This window comes from Artibeus jamaicensis, unplaced genomic scaffold (assembly GCF_021234435.1).
Source record: "Artibeus jamaicensis isolate MK-2021 breed Jamaican fruit bat unplaced genomic scaffold, CSHL_Jam_final contig_233, whole genome shotgun sequence".
NCBI classification, from domain to species: Eukaryota; Metazoa; Chordata; class Mammalia; order Chiroptera; family Phyllostomidae; genus Artibeus; species Artibeus jamaicensis.
In genome coordinates, this window is record NW_026521486.1 from 49,945,927 (window position 1) to 49,968,931 (window position 23,005).

General features: G+C 40.2%; 1 protein-coding gene and 1 pseudogene across 3 annotated transcripts in view; one reads left to right on the forward strand and one right to left on the reverse strand.

Moving 5' to 3' along the window:
• TFCP2 (transcription factor CP2) overlaps positions 1–21,755 on the reverse strand; it is a 49,466-nt gene extending 27,711 nt beyond the window's left edge. For 2 of the 3 annotated variants that reach the window (XM_037136959.2, XM_037136948.2), the window contains exons 1-2: positions 21,325–21,755; positions 20,961–21,110 (exon numbers count right to left, since the gene is read on the reverse strand). In XM_037136959.2, coding sequence (XP_036992854.2) covers positions 20,961–21,110; positions 21,325–21,749 — 575 coding nt within the window. In that variant the 5' untranslated portion in view covers positions 21,750–21,755. The remainder of the gene's footprint in view (positions 1–20,960; positions 21,111–21,324) is intronic. The other variant, XM_037136962.2, reaches the window with a different exon arrangement.
• LOC119043091 (40S ribosomal protein S8-like) lies at positions 6,421–7,046 on the forward strand (annotated as a pseudogene).
• Positions 21,756–23,005: the final 1,250 nt, after the last annotated feature.

Here is a 23,005-nt window from a genome sequence, read left to right on the forward strand (position 1 = left end):
CTCTTAAAGAACAGGCTTCACACGGTAAAGACAGACCCAAGCCCAAGGGTCTGAGGTGCAAAAGGGGAACACAAAAAGATTAAGATTCTCAAAAATGAAATTCTGCCAATTTCACATTATCAGACATAGAGGGGGAAGAAGAGTGGAAGTATCTAGAAAGATGGATGAAAAGCTCACCCATTAACTCAGAATTAGAAGGATATGCACAAGAAAAATACATATAAGAGGAAAGAAACTATTTTTTAAATGTGGCACTGATACACAGAAGCAGCAAGCCTGAGCCAAAGTCCAGAGTGTGCTGAGACCTGCAAAAAGGGAAAGGAGGCTCAGTTCTACTCTTTGATGTAAACAGCATATCACTAATTAATATGAGCAGAGGCAGAAGAACACCTCAATTCTTGTTTTTCTTCTGCCTTTTTTCTATCTTTCCTGTAAAGAAAAAACATTTTGAAAGTAGAGAGAGAAGACCAAATATGGGTAAAGTAGATTAACATCTGAGATAAATAAGGAGACGATCAAAAAGTGAAGGAATGAAATTAATATACCTGGATGAAATTATATACCGGGATTAAACAATATACAATGGAGATCCATGAGTGACACTCTGTAAACTTAGACACATTTCATGATTCTGAAAATGCCAAATGTCATGTTAGCTTTTTATGTCTGCAGTAGAAATTTTCAAAATGAGGACAGTATATTCTCTATACCTTACACCAGAGTGATCTGACATGAAATCTGGGCAAGACTGTACAGCAGGTTATTAAAAGAATAGTTTGATAAAAAAATAAATAAAAATAAAGGAATAGTTTGAGGAGTTAGGCAGGGCATCAGGGATCAATAGGAGCCATAACCAAACTAACCCATTTTCCTTTTTTTTATATGATTTGACCAGGGAATGCTGGAAGCATCAGTATTTCTGGATTTTAGCAGTGTGTAAAATAAAGTCTCTCTTGATACCCTGTTCAAGGTGAAAACATGAATTTTGCTACAGCAAGTGGCTTTACAGATCGTACAACTGCACCTGAGGAGTACAGTAAGTCTGGAAGATTTGGTGGCACGCCACACGACTCCACAGAAATGCGTCCTCTGCACCATTACTCACAGCAAGTGACTTGCTGAGGACACAGGGCGATGATCAAGTATGCAAATCCTAGGAATCTGGGATAGAAAAGCAAATGTCCTATATGAGAAAATCAACTTTTAAATTTTATTTATTTATTTTTAAAAAGAGGGAGGGAGAGAGACATCAATGTGCAACTGGTTGCCTGTGTACACCCTCAACTGGGCACTTGGCCTGCAACCCAGGCATGTGCCCTGACCGGGAATTGAACCAGCAACCTTTTGGTTTGCAGGACAAGTGAGTCACATCAGCCAGGGCAAAAAAAAATCAACTTTTAAAGTAGAGTCATACCTTGGTGCTTGTTGGCTTTAGAACCCATCAAACCCTGTATTTGCTGTATTTTGATGAGAAAAAACATTTCAGCACTTAGCGCTTGCTCAGGACTTGCCGCACTTGCTAGAACTTGTATGAGTCACAACGCTGCCATGCAAGAGAAAATGCTTCATCATTCAGTACTCATTGGTCTTGGCACTCGTCATGAGTTCTGGAATGAATTAATGTGTACCAAGGCACCACTATAATTCTAATTGGCTGGAACAGGAAGCTAAATATAACGGGATAAGATTTAATGAGGATAAATATTAAGGCATGCACTTAGAACTAAAAAGAACACAATGGCCCAATATACATGAGAAAGACTAGGGCTTTAAGAAGAAATCTATATTAATGAGACAGTGAACTTCGGCTGCCAAAAAACAAAGTCTGATGATAGAAATGACATCTGTCTCTGCAAATCAAGACAACACTTGAGTACTGTTCTTAGTTCTGAATACAGAACTTTAAAAAAGAGGATTTTAAAAATCTAAGAGAGAAATAAGAATTGAGGGGATCTAACATCATCCCATTTGAAGAGTTAAATGAAGGAAATGAGGATGTCTACCTGAAGCAAAGAAATCTTGTTAGATCTACTCTATAAAGAGATTCAATTACCAGCGCAGGGGTAAAAAGAGCTGGCCTCTTTAAAATGTCCTCACACTGCCTGGTGTGTCTCAGTGGGTTGGGCATCATCCCATAAACTGAAAGGTCATAGGTTTAATTCCCAGTCAGGGCAAATGCCTGGGTTGCAGGCCAGGTCCCCAGTTGGGAGCACACAAGAGACAACTGATGGATATTTCTCTCTCAAATTGATGTTTCACTCCCTCACTCCTTCTCTCCCATCTCCTCTCTCTAAAAAAATCAATAAGCACGTCCTTGGGTGAGGATTAAAGAAAAAAAGCTTCCATCATTCATTCAAATATTTATTGAGTGCCTACTGGTGCCAGATACCACTGTAAGTACTAATTCACATACAATTTCTTAAATAAATTTATTTCCCACCCTGGCTGGTGTAGCTCAGTGGATTGAGTGCAGGCTGCAGACCAAGGGATTGACGGTTTGATTCCCAGTCAGGACACATGCCTGGGTTGTGGGCCAGGTCCCCAGTAGGGGGCACATGAGGGGCAACCACACATTGATGTTTCTCTCCCTCTCTTCCTCCCTCCCTTATTCTCTCTCTAAAAATAAATAAATAAAATATTGAAAAATATATAAATTTATTTTCCTTTTTCCTCTTTTGTTTTTATTTTTATCCTCACCTGAGGACATGTTTACCAATTTTAGAGAGAGGGTTAAGGAGGGAGATATACACCGATGTGAAAAACATCAAACTGGGGACCAAACCCACAACCTAGGATAGGCATGTGTCCCAACCGGAATCGAACCTGAGACCTTTCGGTTTACAGGATGATGCTCCAACCAACCGAGCCACATTGTGCAGGGGACTCTTTATTTTTTCTTTCCTTTGGTCTTCCATATTTCAGCAGTAGTGAGTAACTGATACCTCTTTTTAGTTCTTACTAATTGTTTAACACAAAGTTTACTGCAGCATCTCCCATTCTGTACACACTTATCCCTAACCAATTTATATTTACTAAATTCTTTTTCATTTTATGCCTAACTTTCAGCTAAATAGTTGATAGACAATTCCTATCTAAGTGTAACAGGACGAATGGTAAAAGAGAGTCTGGAAAAAAATGAAAATAAATAAATCTAGACAATCCAAATATAGTCTTAAGTTTTGTATACCAGAAAAATCGCATGAGATTTCATAACTAGGCTGCTAAATGTTCTTTTAGTAGCTAATCTCCAAAGAGGGCCAAGGACAATCAGCATCTCCAGGCAGTCACGCCTTTACGTGGCCCTCCGTCCACACTGAATCTGGTGAATCTGGGCTAGTAAACTGCTTTTAACAAAGACAATCTGAAGGCAATAGCAATGTGTTAGGTCTGGCCTGGAAACTAATCTTCTTTTTTTTAATGTTGATTTAACATAAAACTTTATTCATTTAGCAATTACATTAAAAATAAAGCATGTAGAAAAATGCAGATTTCAATAAGGTAAAATTCATGAGTAAATTTATTATATTTTATAACACTAAGAATAGAAAAACATATATACCCTGATTAAGAACACTTATCATACACTTATAAAATATTATTATTCAAAATGAATCCAATAAAATAGCTCCCTTTAAAGCTTATGCAAGATAAGAATGCCTTCATTTATACTTCTATTTGGTACTGAATTAGATAGTGAAATAAATTTTTAAAAATATTAAAAAATTTTTAATTTTTAAAAAATTTTTATTTTATTGATTATGCCATTACAGTTGTTCTATTCCCCCCTTCATTCCCCTCCACCCTGAACGCCCCCATCCCTACCATTCCCCCCCTTTAGTTTATGACCATGTGTTTCAAGGTCTTTGGATTCTATATGGAAACTAATCTTTAAGGACTATTAGCTTGCACTTTGTTTCGGAATGCTGACCTCCCAGGTAAGAAGTCTGGCTACCCTGCTGGAGAGATTGCCTGGAGTGGCACTGTGAAAAGGGACAGGCCTGAGGTTATATGCAAAGAGAGAGAGACAGACAGATGCAAGTCAGGCAAGGGAGCCATCTTGAATGTCCCCCAAAAGCAAATCTGCACAATCAATCCATGGGCTCATGGGAAGTCCTAAACTGTTGTTTCAAGTCACTGCACTTTAGGGGTGGTTTGTTAAGTTATAAAATAGAGGAATAGACCCCTGTTCCGATGTTTCTGAAGAATTCTTTACAACCAAATGTAATAGTAGTGCTGAAAATGTAAAGGAAGATATTAAATCCCTCACACACAGAAAAAAACCCCAAAGGGTCCATTCCTAAAGCCATAGTAAGGCACTTAAGGAAAAATAAACAACAAAGCACAGAAGTGCTTTACTTACATTACCTTTTGAAACAGCAACTGATGCTACAAAAACTACATTGCCAATAAAGCGTACTTATTTTCACTCTTCAGGTATAGAAAGAGTAGTAAAGAATTTGAACTATGTGGCCAGATTCAAAGAATAAGCAGCTGTATAAAAAACAAACAAAACTACGTATAAGAGGACAAAGATATGCTCAATGATCAGTATGACCCACGAAGGCAGCGGCCTCTTTTTTCCACCTTCTCAATGCTCTGTCCCGTGGCTTTCAAACTTTGGATACCATTCACATTAACTAAATCATTTTTTAAAGATTTTATTTATTTATTTTTAGAGAGGGGAAGGGAGGGAGAAAGAGAAGTAGAGAAACATCAGTGTGTGGTTGCCTCTGGAACATCTCCCACCAGGGACCTGGCCCACAACCCAGGCATGTGGCCTGACTGGGAATCAAAATGGTGACCCCCTGGTTCAGTCTGGCGCTCAATCCACTGAGCCACACCAACCAGGGCTAATTAAGTCATTTTTATATGAAGGCCCAGAAGATACATATATATGTGTCTGCAGAACTGAAACTAGTTTCAAAAACAATACTTACTAATTTTTGTATTTTCTACTTGACTTTTTTAAATGTTGCCCACAATCTGCAGTTTGAAAAACACTATTCTAGTTTTTCCCTTAGAACTTTGCAATAAATTTAATCAAGTTCATTTACAGTCCATTTACCAGTATTTAAAAAACTAACACAATAAAAGACAAGCCTTTCATATCAGACTGTAACTCAGCTACTTAAAAACAGGGGTATTATCTACTTTAATAAATAACTAAACAAATACTCACAGAGATTCACACAGAGAGTAAAGGCAGATGGTACTCACATAGAAAAATGACTCTTCCTCCAACCCACCCTTACCGGGTCCCTTTTGACTCTCTCATTTATAGCCTCATATATACCTAACTCTCTACTGCAAAGCAACAAACAATGCTGCTAAACCTACCAGCCAACATATTCATATCGAAGTCTGTCTTAAAAACTGCTGCTTTTTAAGTCAGCAAATATTTAGAAATAAAATAGCTTTCAAGTCATCTTTTGTACGTACAGATTGCTTTACTAAATTAAAGGAGTCAGGTCTGTATGGGAGGCATATAAATTCCAGTGATTCTCAACTGCGACTGCACCGTATGTTAAGAATCACTGGGGAAGGTTTTAAATATCCCTTCCAGGCTATATCCCACGCCAATTAAATCAGGACTGGGAGGAAGAGGTTGGTGAGCTTAATTAGAGTGCTGCGTCTTAATAAGTTAAGGTAATGCGTTTGATCTCTATGTCATGTACAACGACCGTTTTTCTTCACCAAGACCTGATTTTACAGAGGTCTTCAGTCAGCCATCTTCAAAGATAACTAGTTAGGGCAAAGGAGTTGTTCCATGACCTCCACAGGGGCAAACACTGAGCTTGACATTGAATCAGTAAATCCCTTCTAAACCTTTTTATTTTTTCCACTGATTTAGCAAATAGTCTTTGAGCACCTATGGTGTTCCAGGCCAGGCCCTACTATAGGTAGCAGGAGATAGCAATGAACAAGTTGTGGATAAGGTCCCTTTACAAAGCACAGCACCACTGTTATCTAAATGTCTAACTCTGCACAGCAACAAATCATACTATTCTACAAACACCTATTGTTTTCCTACATTCCAGTTCATTGTCCTTACAGTATTAACTAATACTCAAGGAAGCATAGGTCAATTATTTAAAAATATAGTAGAAATGATGTGATTCAAAAGGGCTTAGTGTGTTTCTAGTAGGTATTTTACTCAACTCTGCTCTGAGGAGCTTAATTCCACTCCCCTCCAGCTTCAAACCTGGAACACAGAACATAGACGGTTGAATATGAAATCAAAACACAAGCAAGCAGTAGACAAAAACCAGCGTATCTGGATTTTATACTGATGTTGCCCCTGAAAGAGACACTGGTCATCTGATAGTCTTTCTTTAGGAATACTGTTTGTGGAACTTTTCTCCATATGGGCTTAATATTCTTTAAATAGTTTAAGAAGGCTCTTTCCAGCCGACACCAAGCCATGGGCATCTCTCGGGACAAGTGGCACAAGCGCCGCAAGACCAGGGACAAGAGGAAGCCCTACCACAAGAGGCGAAAACATGAGCTGGGGCACCCTGCAGCCAACGCTAAGATTGGCCCCCGGCACATACACACAATTCGGGTGTGAGGAGGCAACAAGAAGTCCCGAGCCTTAAGGCTGGACATGGGCAACTTCTCCTGGGGCTCAGACTGTTGCAAAACGAGGATTACGGATATTGTCTACAACACATCCAACATAATCTGGTCTGAACCAAGATCCTGGTAAAGAACTGCATCGTGCTCAATGACCGCACACCGTACGGACATTGGTACGTACGGTGTACCACTGTGCACTGCCCCTGGGCCACAAGAAAGGGGCCAAGCTGACTCCTGAAGAGGAAGAGATTTTAAACAAAAAACAATCAAAGAAAATTCAGAAGAAATATGATGAAAAGAAAAAGAACGCCCAAATCAGCAGCCCTCTGGAGGAGCAGTTCCAGCAGGGAAAGCCTCTTGCACGCATCGGTTCAAGACCCGGCCAGTGTGGCCGAGCAGATGGTTACGTGCTAGAAGGCAAGGAGCTGGAGTTCCATCCGAGGAATATTAAGGCCAGGAAAGGGAAATGAATCCTCCTCCATTCACATTTGAAAAAAAACAGATTCCTCTAATAAAGGTGATCTGTGCTTAAAAAAATATTTTAAGAAGGTGCTTTTAGGTACAAACCATTCTATTTCTTCAGCAGTTATGACAGCCAGAGGTTTGAATGGTTGTCATCACGTACCTCTCAAATTTACCCAACACTGACGCTGATTTCTTTTCCACCCAAGTCTTTGAAACCCCTCATTTCTACTCTGCTATTTGCCGGTTCACTAATTTACTTCTCTGGGCAATGTGATTTTTAATTTCCTTTAGCTAAGAAAGTCACTAAAAACTTCTCATTTAAAATTTGTCTACAAGTCTTACTTATTTTGGAAGTGGAAAAGTATCTGAGCAATGACAGATACTTCCTGAGAGCTTGTAAGATATTAAATGTTTAATCAAAGACTTCTGAATCAGCAAAGCCCTGCCTCAGGAGCTCTGCCAGATACCGGCCTCTTTCTCAGGTTTTTTTTCCTCCTGCATTACAGGATTAGTTCTTACCAGCCTAAAAATCTCATTAAAACACTGCTAATTGAAAACATCACCTGTGACATCATTAGGACCAGGCTCCTGTATTAGATTTCTGAAATGACTGACTCTTCCTATTAATGGCAAGGTGATAAATGGCAACCTGACACAGTATTCATGGGTTACATATTCAGGAAATCTGACAATTTTGATATAGAAAGTAGAACTGTGGCTCAGGCTGGTGTGGCTCAAGGGATTGCGTGCCTGCCTTCAGCCCAAAGGGTCGTCAGTTTGATTCCCAGTCAGGGCACATGACTGGGTTGTGGCCAAGTTCCCAGTTATGGTGTGAGAGGAAACCAACTGATGTTTCTCTCCCCTCTCTAAAAATAAATAGATAAATAAAATACTTAAAAAGAGAGAGAGAAAAGCATAACTCCCATTTCAATATTCAAAGGTCTGACATCTACCATCATCACATAACCTAACAGGGAACAACAGTCTCTGTGTCTGTCTTCCTGTGGATAAGGGAAACCACACTTAGCCCCTCACAGTGGTTAAGCCTCAAAGCCTCTTGCAGGTCTAAAATGTCTACCAGTTGCTGCTGCTGCTGCCGCCACCACTGTCGTTCTTCTTTTGCAGTTAAACTTCTCTCCCTCTTCACTGGCAGGAAGTATCACTCACCACCTTTGGGGTTCTTCTGCTTTGCCTATTCCATCCCCGCTACCAAACCTAGTTTCAAAGCCACACACTCTCCCCAGCCCCGATTCCTCCCTGCACTGAAAGACAAGCACAGATATTTTTGTTTTTTAAGACTTTAACTGGTAATGAGTTCTGGGGAAATCCTAAAGGTACCAGAACACTAGTCCTATGAAATGGCTTCAGAAAGCTCCTCTCCCTTCATGCTCACAGTGCAGGGCTTATAAAAGTTCTCCTCCTTCTCTTCCTTCAGACCACACCTCTGATGGAGGCCCTCGCTTCTACAACGGCCAACACCTCCAAGATGTCCTGTTAGTCCTGATGCTGCAATCAAAGCAGAACTCTTATCTGCTCCCTTTCTTTTATAGATAGAGAATCAACTCACTTTTCTAAGAACATGCATACCACAAGATATCCAGTTCAGTTGCTAAGCATCAACCCTTCTTAGGAATGATAACGAACTTTTTATCATTATCCTCCAATCTGCAGCCAGAGTAACCTTTAAAAATGTAAATCTAAAATATCACTATTCTGTTTACAATGCTTCAGTGGCCTCTCGGTGAAATCATGATAGTTCTCACTAGGGCTCCCCAGTCCTTTCTAAACTGGCTCAGCTGACCTGTAGAGTCTCATCTCTCATATTTCCCACCTCTTCTTTCCCTTTTTTTTACAGTTTCAGCTGAACAACTGACGTGCCTCTTCCTTGCTCCCCCCTCTACTCCACTTCCTCTAAACTACTGCCACAGGAAATATAACAGCACCCGCACAGGCGGGAGCACGCACAGCACGTCAGATGCGCTGGAGCAAAGCAAGCCAGGAGAAGAGTAGATACAAACAACACCGCCAGAGAGGCAGTCCATGGGATCAGTGCCGGAACTCAGGCTTTTATTCACAGTGAGATGCAAGATCATCGGAGAGTTTTCTGGAGGAAAGTAACATGATCTGTTATCATATGTAATTTGTCATACAGTTTATCACTCAAACAGGGACATTTTGGTGAACAAAAGAGAGTGCTATTAATAGTTAACTCAGGACAATAAGCATCAACAAGACCTTAATTTTAAAAGGTTTCTGCACAGAGCCAGCTAGAGGGGATTCCTCTAACCAAATCTGGAACAATTTTATCAAAATATATAGCGATAATAAAAGACTAATTTCCGGGTAATAACCTGCTGCATAAAGTAACTTGAGACTACACTGATAAAAATAAATAAATAAGGGAAAGCTCTTTGAAAGCCAACTAATAAATGTAGAAGGAAAAACATGACTAGAAAAATCATTATTTAGCAACTATCATAAAGATAATTGATTGGATCAAGAAAAACAATCAAATACTAAAACTGGTGGAAGTTTGAAAATAGGATATTTCCATGGTCTCAAAATATCTTCTCAGAAAAACCAAGTCAATTCTAAAAGATGAACAAAACTAACAAACTTATAGCTAGATTGTCCAGGAAAAAAGAGAGAAGACACACAAAACTAAAATCAGAAATGAAAGTATGCTATTATTACCAACCTGACAGAAATGAAAGGATTATAAGAGAAAACTATAAATAATTTACACACAAAAAAATTAGATAACCTACATAAAACTTCGTGTGTTTTATGTAGGTTATCTACATAAGTAGCAAAACTGACTTAAGAAGAATTAAAAAGTCTCAGTAGATCATTTATAATGAAATTGGATTAGCAACCAAAAACATCTCGACACTGAAAAGTTCTAGGACCAGATGCCGTCACTGGTGAACTGCATCAAACATTTAAAGAATTAACACCAATCTTACTCAAACTCTTCCAAAAAGAAGAAGAGGGAACACTTTCTCACATTCTATGAAACCAGTGTTATTCTGAAACCAGTGTCAGGTGGAGAGATCACAAGAAAAGAACATTGCAGACCAAGTCTCTTATGAATAAAGACACAAAGTCCTCAATAAAATATTAGCAAACTGAATCTGACAGTACATTAAAATGATTATAAACTATGACCAAGTAGGATTTACCCCAGGAATGCAAGGGTAGTTCAACATAGGGAAATCGATCAATGAAATACATCACACAATCATCTCAACAGAGAAAAGACTGTACAAAATTCAACACCCTTTTATGATTAAAAAAAAAGCAACTCAGTAAAACCTTAATGACATTATTATACTAAGTGGCTAAGGTAACAAAAAGGACAAATTTATGTGACTCCAATTATGTGAGGTTCCTGGAGAAGTCAAACTCACACAGAGAGTAGAGTGGTGGTTGCCGGGGCTGGGGGATGTGGTGGTCAGTGGGCACAGAGTTGCAGTTTGGGATGACGAAGAAGTTCTGGAAATGGATGGTGGTGATGACTACACAACAAAACGAATGTGCGTAATGTTACTGAACTGTATGGTTACAAATAGCTAAAATGGTAAATTTTATATTATGTGCATTTTACCATAAACACACACACGCAGAGCAAACTAGGAATAGATGAAAATGTCCTAAACATTAAAAGGATATTATGAAAAATCCAAATCTCAATGATGAAAGACTAAAACCTTTCCCTCAAACACCAGCAATAAGACCAGGATGCACTACTGCTATTCAACATTGTACTGGAAATCCTAGTTAGAATGATTAGGCAAGAAAAAGAAATAAAAGGTTTACAAATTGGAAAAAAAAAGAACTAAAACTACCTGTACTTGTAGATGACATAATTCTATGTAAAGAAAATCTCATAGAATCCCCCAAAACTAAAGAGCTAATAAGTGAATTCTGCAAAGTTGCAGGACATCAAATCAACTAAAAAAAAAACCTGTTGTTTCTATGCATTAGCAATGAATAATCCAAAAATTAATAATTTTATTTTAATAGCATCCAAAAGAATAAAATATGTAGGAATAAATTAACCAAGAATGCGAAAGCCATGTACAGTGAAAACTATAAAACACTGGTGAATAAAATTAAAGACCTAAATAAATGGAAAAACATCCATGTCCATGGATTGATAAATTTAATATTTTAAGATGACAATACTTCCAGGAGCACCTTTCTATTTATTAGCTGGGCAGCTGCCCAATTCATGAATTGTTGAATAAAGTCAATTAGATCTTTAAAAAAAAAGATGGCCATACTTCCAAAGCTATTTACAGACATGAAATCACTATCAAAATTCCAATCACGTGTTTTGCAGAAGTAGAAAAATGAATCCTCAAAAACATATGAAACTACAAGGAGCCCTGAATAGCAAAAACAATATTGAAAAATAAAAACTAAATAGGACTCAAACTTCCCAATTTCAGAACTTATTTCAAAGCTACAGTAATAAAAAAGTGTGGTACTAGCAAAGAATAGATACACCAACCAACTGAATAGAACTAAGAGTCCACAAACAAATCTTTTATCTATGGCCACTTGACTCTCAATGAAGGTGCCAAGAAAATTCAATGGAGAAAGAATGAAAAAATGGTACATGGGATAACTGGATATCTACATGCAAACAAATGAATTTGGACCCCCTACCTCACTTCATATATAAAAACTCAAAAGTAGATCAATGACCTAAATATAAGAGCTTAAACTGTAAGACTCTTAGGAGAAATCACTGAGTAAAACCTCATGGCTTTTGATTTGGCAATAGATTTTTTAGAGCTGACATCAAAATCATGAGCAACAAAAGAAAACAGGTAAACTGTCCCTGCTGGTGTGGCTCACTGGATTGAGTGCTGTCCTGTGAACCAAAAGGTCCCTGGTTCAATTCCTAGTCGGGGCACTTGCCTGGGTTGTAGGTCAGGTCTCCAGTTGGGGCTGTGCAAGAGGCAACTGATTGATGTATCCCTCGCACAGCAATGTTTCTCTCCCTCTCTTCCTCCCTCCCTCTGTCTAAAATAATAAAAATAAATAAAATCTTCAAAAAAACTGATCAACTGGACTTCATTAAAATTAAACACTTTTGCCCTGGCTGGTGTAGCTCAGTGGATTGAGCACGGGCCTGCGAACCACACGATCGCGGTTCGATTCCCAGTCAGGGCACATGCCTGGGTTGCAGGCCGGTTCCCTGCAGGCCAGTTCCCTGCAGGCCAGTTCCCAGCAGGGGACGCACAAAAGGCAACCATACATTGATGTTTCTCTCCCTCTCTCCTTCCCCCACTTCCCCTCTAAAGATAAATAAATAATAAAAAAAAAAAATTAAACACTTTTGTAAGTCAAAGAACATTATTGAGAATGTGAAAAGACAACCTAAAGAATGGGAGAAAATATTTGCAAAGCATATATCTGATGATGATCTAGTATCCAGAATATATAAGTAACTCTTACAACACAACAACAAAAAAGACAACAACCCAATTTAAAACTGGGCAAGGCGGGGCTTCCGGTCAAGATGGCAGTATAGGTTAATGCAGTAGTTGCCTCCTCCCACAACCACATCAAAATTGCAGCTAAACTACAGAAACACCATCATTCAGAACAGCCAGAAATGGAGCTGAATGGAAGTCCTACAACTATGGAGTTAAAGAAGAAACCACATTGAGACTAGTAGGAGGGGCAGAGAGGCTGACCAGGCTGGTCTCACACCCACATATGATGGGTAAAAATCAGGAGTGATGTCACAGCTGAGGAACAAGGGCGCCAGTCCCACACCAGGCCCCCACAGCCCAAGGTTCCAATGCCAGGGAGATAAATCTCCATAACTTCTCGCTGTTAAAAAAAGCAAGGATCAAGGCCAAAGAAGACAAAAACTTCTGAAGTCCCAGGCAGTTCCTCTTAAAGAATCCACACATGAACTTACTCAGACTCACTCCCTCTGAGCTGAAGCACAGGGGCAGCAGCTTGGAAGGCACCAGTGGCATATGGGGAGGAAATGAACTGCTGGACATCAGGGAGAGAGCTGGGAGGCAGCTTTCTCTTAGAAACAAATGCTGGCAGAGACCCGTTGTTCCTTTGATGAGCCCACCTCTCACAAAGCCAGCAGGCAGGCACCCTATCTGAGCTCCATCAACCTAATTATGCTATTTGCCCCACCCTGGTGATTCCCAGAGACCCCACCCCACCCAACTTTCAGGCCCTCCCAAGCTGTTTCCTATGGTTTTTCCTGCTGAATTGCTTGTCTTGGCTCATGCTTCAAATTTCCCTAAATCCTCTCAAGCAAGCAACATCTGACCTTAACAAGCCCCATTCTCTTTGTGAGTGGCCCCAGGCCCAGCACTGGCAGCAGCCAGCATTGGTTCACAGCTTGGCCTCACCTGGGCACCTCCAAGCCCAGCACAAGTAGCAGCCATTTGCAGACAGCTTATGCCAGGCAGCCCCAGGAAGAATACAGGCAGTAATTGACCTTGGCCTGCACCTCCCAGGAGGCCCAGAGCCAACACACCTAGTAGAGTTACAGACAACATCAGAGTACCATCACCCAACCATCTCCACAAACAATACCCTCAGGGGGCAAACTCAGCAAGCATTAGAGCCCTGATGAAGTATGTCCTGCTCTGTATAGTGGGCCCCTGCCCAGCTGATCCTCCACAGTGGTCAGAGGTTGGTGGTTGGTAGTCAGTAGTCAGAGCCAGTCCTTGCAGCTGACTGGCCTGGGTAAATCCCTCCTATAGATGTGCTAATAGCAATCAAGAACCAACTATAAGAGGAGGGTGTACACAACCCACAGGGTACTTGAGTACTGAGGTTGGGTGATGGGAGGTGGTGCCACTGGACCCTATAGGATGCCTACTACATTAGGCCACTCTAGCAAGCCTGGGAGATAGAGCAGCTCTATCTGATTTATGAAAACAAACACAGGGAGGCTGCCAAAATGAAGAGACAAAGAAATATGGCCCAAATGAAAGCACAGAAAAGAAACTCCAGAAAAAGAACTAAACAAAATGGAGACAAGCAATCTAATCTACTACATGTAGAATTCAGAACACTGGTTATAAATTTGCCCAACAAACCTAGAAAGAACCTCAGCAGCATAAAAAAGATTCAGTCAAAAATGAAGAATACATTTCTTCATTTTTGAAATAAAGAATTAAATGAAGAATAATTTACAGGGAATCAATAGTAGAGTAGATGAAGCTAAGACTCAAATCAGCAATTATAAATATATGGAAGAAAACAATACCGAATTAGAACAGCAAGAAGAAAAAATAATTTTTTTAAAAAAGAGGCCCTGGCTGGTGTAGCTCAGTGGATTGAGTACGGGCCTGGGAACCAAAGGATCGCAGTTTGATTCCCAGTCAGGGCACACACCTGGGTTGCAGGCCAGTTCCCAGCAGGGGATGCATAAGAGGCAACCATACATTGATGTTTCTCTCCCTGTCTCCTTCCCTTCCCCTCTAAAGATAAATAAATAAAATCTTAAAAAAAAAAGAGGATAGTATAAGGAGCCTCTGAGCAACTTCGAATATAACAACATTTGCATCATGGGGGTGCAGAAAGAAGAGAGAGAGCAAGAAATTCAAAACTTATTTGAAAAAATGACAGAAAACTTCCTTAACTTGGTGAAAAATAGATGTAAAAGTCCAGGAAGTGCAGAGAATCCCAAACGAGATGAACCCAAAGAAGCCCACACCAAGATACATCATAAATAAGATGTCAAAGGTTAAAGACAAAGAAAGAATCTCAGAAGCACCAAGAGAAAAGCAGTTTGTTACCTATAGAGTAATTCCCATAACACTGTCAGCTGACTTCTCAAAAGAAACTTTTCTGGCCAGAAGGGATTGGCAAGAAATATTCAAACTGTTGAAAAGCAAGGACCTACAACCAAGATTCCTCTACCCAGCAAAGCTATCATTTAGAATTGCAGGACAGATAAGAGCCTCCCAGACAAGAAAAACCTAAAGGAGTTCATCACCACCAAACCAGTATTATATGAAATGTTAAAGGGTCTTCTTTAAGAAGATGAAAAGTAGGAACAATAAAATGGCTATATATATATATATATATCCAATATATATCTATCAACAACTGAATCTACAAAACAAAACAAATGAACAAGCGGGACAGAAACAAAATCATAGATACAGAGAACGTTTTGACGGTTGCCAGATGAGAGAGCAGGTTGGGGGAACGGGTTTTAACGGGTAAAGGGATTAAGAACTACAAATTGGTTGTTACAGAACAGTCATGAGGATGTAAAGTCCTGAGAAAGTGGGGGGGCTGGGTAAAGGGGAGTAAAGAGGGAAAAACTGGGACAGCTGTGGTGGCATGAAAAATAAAATTAAAAAAACACTGGACAAGGGACTGAACAGACACTTCTCCAAAGAAGACATACGAGTCATACAAATGGTTAACCAGCACATGAAATGTTCAACATCACGAACATTAAGGAAATGGGGAAAAAAAAACCCACAATGAGATACTAGTTCACACTCACTAGGATGGCTTTAATTGAAAACAACAACAAAAACTGACCCATGTGGCTCAGTTGGTTGGGTTTTGTTCCACAAAGCACAAGGTCCCAGGTTCAATTCCCAGTCAGGGCATGTGTCTGGGTTGTGGGCTGGGTCCCCTGTTGGGGTGCATATGAGAGGCAACCGATCCATGTCTCTCTCCCTCTCTTTCTCCCTCCCTAGCCCTCACTCTAAAAATAAGTAAATTTTTTTTTAATTGTGAAAAAAAAAGAAATGTTGGTGAGAATGTAGAGAAACATAAACCCTTGTACATTTTTGGTGAGAATGTAAAGTGGTTCAACTGCTGTGTAAAACAGCTTGGCAGTTCTTGAAAAAAAGTAAGCATACACTACACACCAAATGGCCAAAATCTGGAATACTGACAATACCAAATGCTGACAAGGATGTGAAGCCAAGGGAACCCTCACTCATTGCTGATGGGAAGCAAAATGGTACAATCACTTTGAAGAAGATTTTGGCAGTTTCTTACAAAACTAAACACACTCTTACTATATGACCCAGCAATAACACTCAATGATATTTACCCAAAGCAGTTGAAAACTATCCTCATACAAAAACCTGCACATGGATGTTTATATGAGCTTTACTCATAACTGACAAAACTTGGAAGAAACTAAGATGTCCTTCAGTAGGTGAGTAGATAAATAAATCCTTCTAGCCAATGAAATATTATTCACTGCTAAAAAGAAATGAGCTATGGAGCCATAAAAAGACATGGAGGAATATTAAATACATATTACTAAGTGAAAGGAAAGTCTACATATTATATGATTTCAACTGTATGACACTTGGAAAAGACAAAACTATGGAGACGATAAATAGACTAAAAGTTGCCAGCCCTGGCCAGTGTGGCTCAGTTGGCTGGAACACAGTCCAGTACACTAAAAGGCTGGGAGTTCAATTCCTGGTCAGGACAATTGCCTGGACTGAGGGTTTAATATCCAATCGGGGTGTGTATGGGAGGTAACCAATCAATGTTCCTCTCTCAGTGTTTCTCTCTCTCTTCCTCCCGCCTTCTCTCTCTAAACTCAATAAACACATTTAAAAATAAAAACAAAAAGATTAATAGCTCCAAGGGATGGGAGTGGGGAAATGAACAGGCAGAACATGGAAGACTATTAGGGCAGTGAAAATACTCCGTATTGACATGATGGATACATGTCACTATAAATTTGTCTAAAACCCTAAAATGTACAATACCCAGAGTGAAGAGTGAACCCTAATGTAAACTGTGGACTTTGGGTGATTATGGTGTGTCAATGTGGTTCATCAGTGCAGGTCCAGTTACCAGTCTGGTGGGGGGTGTTGATAGTAGGGGAGGCTTTACATGGACTGAGGCAGGAGATACGTGAGAAATTTCTGTATCTTCCTCTATTGCTATGAAGCTAAAACTACTTTAAAAAAATGGTCTTTAAATTACAAAAAAAAGTTAATCAAAAATTAAAAGTTAATCATAATCATTGATATGACCAGTTCTAAATGTATACCCAAGAGAAATGAAGACATTCATTTATAGTGTAGCAGCCTGGTGCACTACAGTCAGTGCACTGTAGCAGTTCAGTGCAGCGCGGTGCCTACAGCCAGCGACAACGTACTGCACATCTGAATGTTGCTGGCAGTTCTTGTAACTATGTATAGTGACGGACAGTAACTGGACTTACTGTGGTGGCTGTTCCACAAAATACACCAAATCATTACATTGTACACCTGAAACTAATACAATGTTATATGTCAATTATACCTCAGTAAAAAGAAAAAATGTTTACACAGAAACTTGTACATGAATGTTTATAAACATTCTGTTGTCATTTCCTTCATAAACACAATGCTATGTAACGGTTATTCATAAAAGTCAAAAAGTAGAAATGACCTAAATGTCCATTAATAGATGAATGGATAAACAAATTGTGATACGTACATACGATGGCCTATGACTCAGCCATAAAAAAAGAATGAAGTACTGAAGTACTAATACATGGTGCAATGTGGACAAACCTTAAAAACTTATGCTAAGTGACAGAAGCCAGACACACAAAGTCACCCATCCTATGATTCCATTATGTGAACTATCCAGAACAGATTAATTCAGAGACATGATGCATATTAGTGGTTACCACGGAGACAGGGGAGGGGGAAATGAGAAGCACTGTTGAACAGGCAGAGGGTTTTCTTTGGGGACAATAAATAGAAAACTAGAACTAGAGGTGGCGGTTGCACAACGCTGTGAACTCATTAAATACCACTGAGCTCTTTGCTTTAAAATGATTACTTGCATGTAATGTGAATTCCAACTCAACTTAAAAAATGAGAAAAAGGTAAAATCTTAAAACAAAATTTAATCTTTACTTTTTAAATAACTGTCCTATTGAAATACAATTCATATGTCATACAATTTACCCATTTAGAATGACCAATTTGACCTGTCTGGTGTAGCCCAGTGGATTGAGCACAGGCCCAGGAACTAAGGGATCACATTTCGATTCCCAGTCAGGGCACCTGCCCGGGTTGCAGGCCAGTTCCCAGTGGGGGACATGAGAGGCAACCACACACTGATGTTTCTCTCCCTCTCTGCTTCCCTTCTCCTCTAAAGATAAATGAATAAAATTTAAAAAAAAAAAAAAAAAAAGAATGTACAATTCAATTGCCTTTAGGTAGTCATAGAGATGTGCAACCTCACAACTTTAGAACCTTTTTATTACCCCTCCCCAAAACAATGGTACCCAATAGCAGTCACTCCCCATTCCCTCCTCTCTCATAGCTCTATTCAACCACGGATCTATTTCCTGTCTCTAGAGATCTGCCTGTTCTGTACATTTCATAGAAATGGAATCTTATGTTATGTGGTCTTCTGTGACTGGCTTCTTTTACTCAGCATATTTTCAAGAAATCTCCTTTATTGTAACCATAAAGTTTGTGCTATGTATTAAAACGTAAGGAAAAAAGTAAGAAGAATATTAAAGGACTACTTATGAAAAGAACATTAACTGAATATAATGGCAGATCAAGAATCAAAAAGAGGAATCCAGTTAAGATGAATCTTTATAAAATAAAAATCAACATTTGAAACAAAATCTTTAAAGTAAACAAACTAGGGTAAAACAAATACATTAGGGAAAGAATTTTACAAATTGCTTGTCAAAGAGAACATTTTCCCTAATTGAAGGTGTAAAAAAATGCAATCACAAGATCTAATTAAAAGGAGAAACAGGAAGAGCAAAAAACCATGACCTCTATCTATAAAAACTCCTCTAGGCAGTGTTTCTTGAAATGTAGCTCCTGGGCTACCGGAATTAAAATCATCTAAGAACTTGTTTTTAAAAAACCAGGTTTCTGGACTGTGTCCCAGATAATCACCAATGATGGGATCCTGGAAACCACATTTAGTAAGCACTCCAGATAACTCTCATGAACGGTAAAGTTTGGGAAGCAATATCTAATTAACACAAATTCATGCAAATGATTAAATATATGCAAGAGCCAAAAGAATAGTGACAAGAGCAAAACGCATGAAAAGGGTGAAAAAACAAAATAACAGTAAAATTTTGGCACATTGTGCTTTTGAGAAAACATAAAATAATGTTTGAAAACTCTTGTGGATTTGATGTTGGAAAAAAATTCTAAATGTGTAAATATACAAGCCAATCTTACTAATTCCTGCGATGACCACACAGGGTATGACGGAGAGAGCACTCATCACCAGAAGGTCATACAGCAGAGGGTACACAGTGGACACGCAAGTGTATGTTGACAATGTTCACTATTCTTATAACAACTACAGTTATGATTACGTATCTCCATCCTAAACTCTAATAACCTTGACAAAAACCAAACTTTGCTGTGATAATCTTTGCGTGAACAATAGCATAAATTGTCGAACATTATGCCAGATACCAACATGCAAGGTCAGACATTTAACTTTCAGACCGAGTTAGTCTCTGTTTTTATGGTCAGATTTATGTAAACAAGGATAGGGAAAACTAGAGTTAAACTTCTCAAGAGTATTGCATGAAAGAACTCAAATTTCCTTGAAATCACAAAAATATGCATACAGATAGCCTTCATTATTCTAACTGTAAGCAAAGATTCCTGAAGGTGAAGTATTTACTAAGTTGTAACTCACAATTTTACTGCAACAAGGAAAGTCTATTTTAGTTTTACAGGGATAAAGAGAGGAATTTACATTACATAACTCTCAAAAGGATCTCAGTACCAGAATGCAAAATTTAAATTTTTGCAGTTTCCCCATAAAAAACATCTTTCCTCTATAAAGCCCTAAATACAATTAAGTGTTAAGTGTTAAAGTGTCTTAGGGAGGAGGTTGGGGGCTGGGTGAAAAAGGCGAAGGAATTAAGAAAAAAAATCTCACAGACAACACTATGGTGATTACCAGAGGAAAAGGAGGGTGGGGGAGGTAAAAGAAGTTAAAGGGGGGGATAATGGTGATGAAAGCAGGCTTCATTTGGGGTGGTCAACATACAATATTCGGATGATGTATTATAGAATCGTACACCTAAAACTTATATACTTTTATTAACCAATGTCAGCCCAATAAATTCAATAAACTCTCTTTTGACTTACTTAGATTAAGCCTTATAATACATTTGGAAATCCAACTATATTCTATCTAACTCTAAAATGCAGATGTTTCAACATTTCCAGGCATGATTCTTGTACATCTTATAAAATGAAACAAACCATATTGGGTGAATGAAGGAGCTGATGCATGCAAATAAATTACATGAAGAGTAAGGATGCTTTCAAAGGGTACTTTTATTTATTATCAACATTTGGCTTGATACAGAAAGGTCTAGAAGTATCTAAAAGCTCTGTTTGACACTTTTCATTTCACAGCTATGTTTCAAACCCTCCGTAGAATTAAGCAAAGTCTTAAAAGAACGCTAGGATACAGACGTGTGGACTTCTTCACCGAGGTCTCACATATCCTTCCAACGGGCAGTCGACCAATATTCATCATTAAAACCCAGCTCCCAACTCCCCGGCTCCCTAAGTGGCCTCTTCTTCATACAAGTCCAGTCCAGCCTACACACACACACACACACACACACACACACGAGTCTCCAAGTCTCTCACACAGGCACAACAGCCCCTCAACATTTATATGGCTGCTAATCAAGGGCCATTCTTCCTTCTTCCACTGACCCTGCAGACTTGATACTGCCTACAATCTCTTGTTCCATTTCTTTCACAAAACTCACAACTCAAAGCAACGAAAGAAACAAGTCCCTTTTCCCTAAACGCAGACAGCTTAACTCTATACACTACTCTGCCCCCCCACCCCCGCCACCCCTACTCTCTATCCTGCCTTTGTTATTCAGAAAGTGCAGGGTCTGGGAAGACCTCACTCACCTCATGCTATAGGCACCAGCACCCAGTTCCTGGCCGATCCCGGACAGGCTAGCATCAAAGTCCTGCACCAGCCCGGATTCAATCACTTCATCGGCCAGAGGCAGCTTCAGAGCCCAAGCCATCCTGGCTCCTTCCTTGCCCCAGGCGACACTGTTTCTTGCACAAAGGTGAGCAGTGTGATTCTACCCAACGGGGGCAAGGACTATAGGAAACTCCAAACCAAGATCCCCCACTCAGTACCCACCAGCCACCCCCAAGCCCTCCCGCACTAATCGCCCGTACCCTTGGCTCCTCGTTCCGGGCTGCCTCGACTTCCAAAGTCCCTCCCACCCCGGGCTCTGGAGCCGCGTGAGGGCCCTTTTACCTAATTATTCTAGACTGCCCAGAAGCAGCCCTGGACTTCCACACTCCCACTCTCTGGGGTCTCCCCTTTGCTCTGGTGGTCACTCGCTGCTTCCCAAAGAGACCAACAGCAGCGACCCACCGCCTACAAGGCGTTCTCAGGTAGCTTTCGCACCTTTTCACCCCGCCCCTCGCCGCTAACAACCCCTCCCCTCCGGGACCCACTCTCCCTTTCCCCTCCAGGCCTTGCTTCCGGTCAACTCCAAGATCACTTCCGGTCAACCCCGCGGTTCTTAGAACCAAATCCACGTTTTCGCTCAGCCTACTCCCTGACCTCTGCAGCACCCCCAAGGCCTCGAAACATGGAAAGGGAAAGTCCAGCACGGGTATGAAACCCCGAGTCCTCAGGCTCCTCCACCGCCCGCGGCCCCAACGCCAACCAATCATGGCGCCCTCTTCCAATGTGGGTCTGGAGAACATGACGTCACCCTAATGCCCACCAATGGAAAAGAGACTTCGTTGGTCTCGGCAGTGCTGATAGGCCAGCTACGCCACGGCCTCCCGCCCAGAAAATGGGTTGGGCGATGTGGGAGGGAATGTGGTGTACGTCAGGTGTCCTGGTTTAAACCTCTCTCCCAGTTGGTACCTGCGATTCGGCTTCCGCTAGGTACCCAGTCAACTTCTTAAGGCGTGGGTGGTGCCTTCGCACTAGTTTTACTGAACCCACACCCACCCCTGAGGACTCTTCGTAAACGCAACTTACCCGAGTTTGTTTGCTCCTGGAATACTCTATTCTTAAACTCACCACTCTAGAAGTCAGGACTCTGCTTAAACCCCACTCTCTCCATGGTCTTCCTACCTCCAGCATTTTTCCAAATGCGTTTGAACAGGAACGCATAAAATAGGTGAAAATGTGGTTTTTTAAGAAGTGGTGGTCTAGTCCTGGCTGGTATGACTCAGTGGATTGAGTGCCTTGCCCACGGACCAAAAGGTCGCTGGTTTGGCTCGCAGTCCAGGGACAGGGCCTGGATTGCAGGTCCATCCCCAGCTGGGGGCGTCCGAGAGGCAACGGAGAGATGTATCACATGTCGATGTTTTTCTCCCTTTCCTTCTTTGTAAAAATAAGTAAATCTTTAAAAAAAGAAAGAAAAGGCTGTGGTCTGAATGAAGATCAGGATTTGGGTTTGCGTCTTCACTTACTAATTTGGTAACTTCGGAATAGTCGTTTAATCTCACTGAAACTTAATTTTCTCATTTAAAATGGGATAACCGTGCCTGCTCCACTTTCCTCCTTGAGGATTATTAAATAAGAATGTTCGTAGTTTTTTGAGCAACATCTATATACCGTGAAACTTTGTTACCGTGTCAGTAATCCTCAAAACAATCTTGAACTAGAATTATAATGCTGAAGCCAAGTATTGTGACCCTCATTTTATCAATAAGGAGTGGAGACTAAGGTCTTAAATTGGCCAGAGTTAATTTGATGTACCAACCTTGGAGCCTGACATTTTTCACTGCAATACATAGACTACTTGCAAAAGTTTTGGCTTATAGTAGTCAATTACTGAATTTTTTACAATCTTTCTTGAATCAACATTTTGTATATACCTGCCTTTTTCACTAGACTGCCATCTTCTGAAGAATAGAGAAGATGGCTTTTACAGGCTTCTGTTCTCAATATCTTCTAATACAGTTCCTGCATC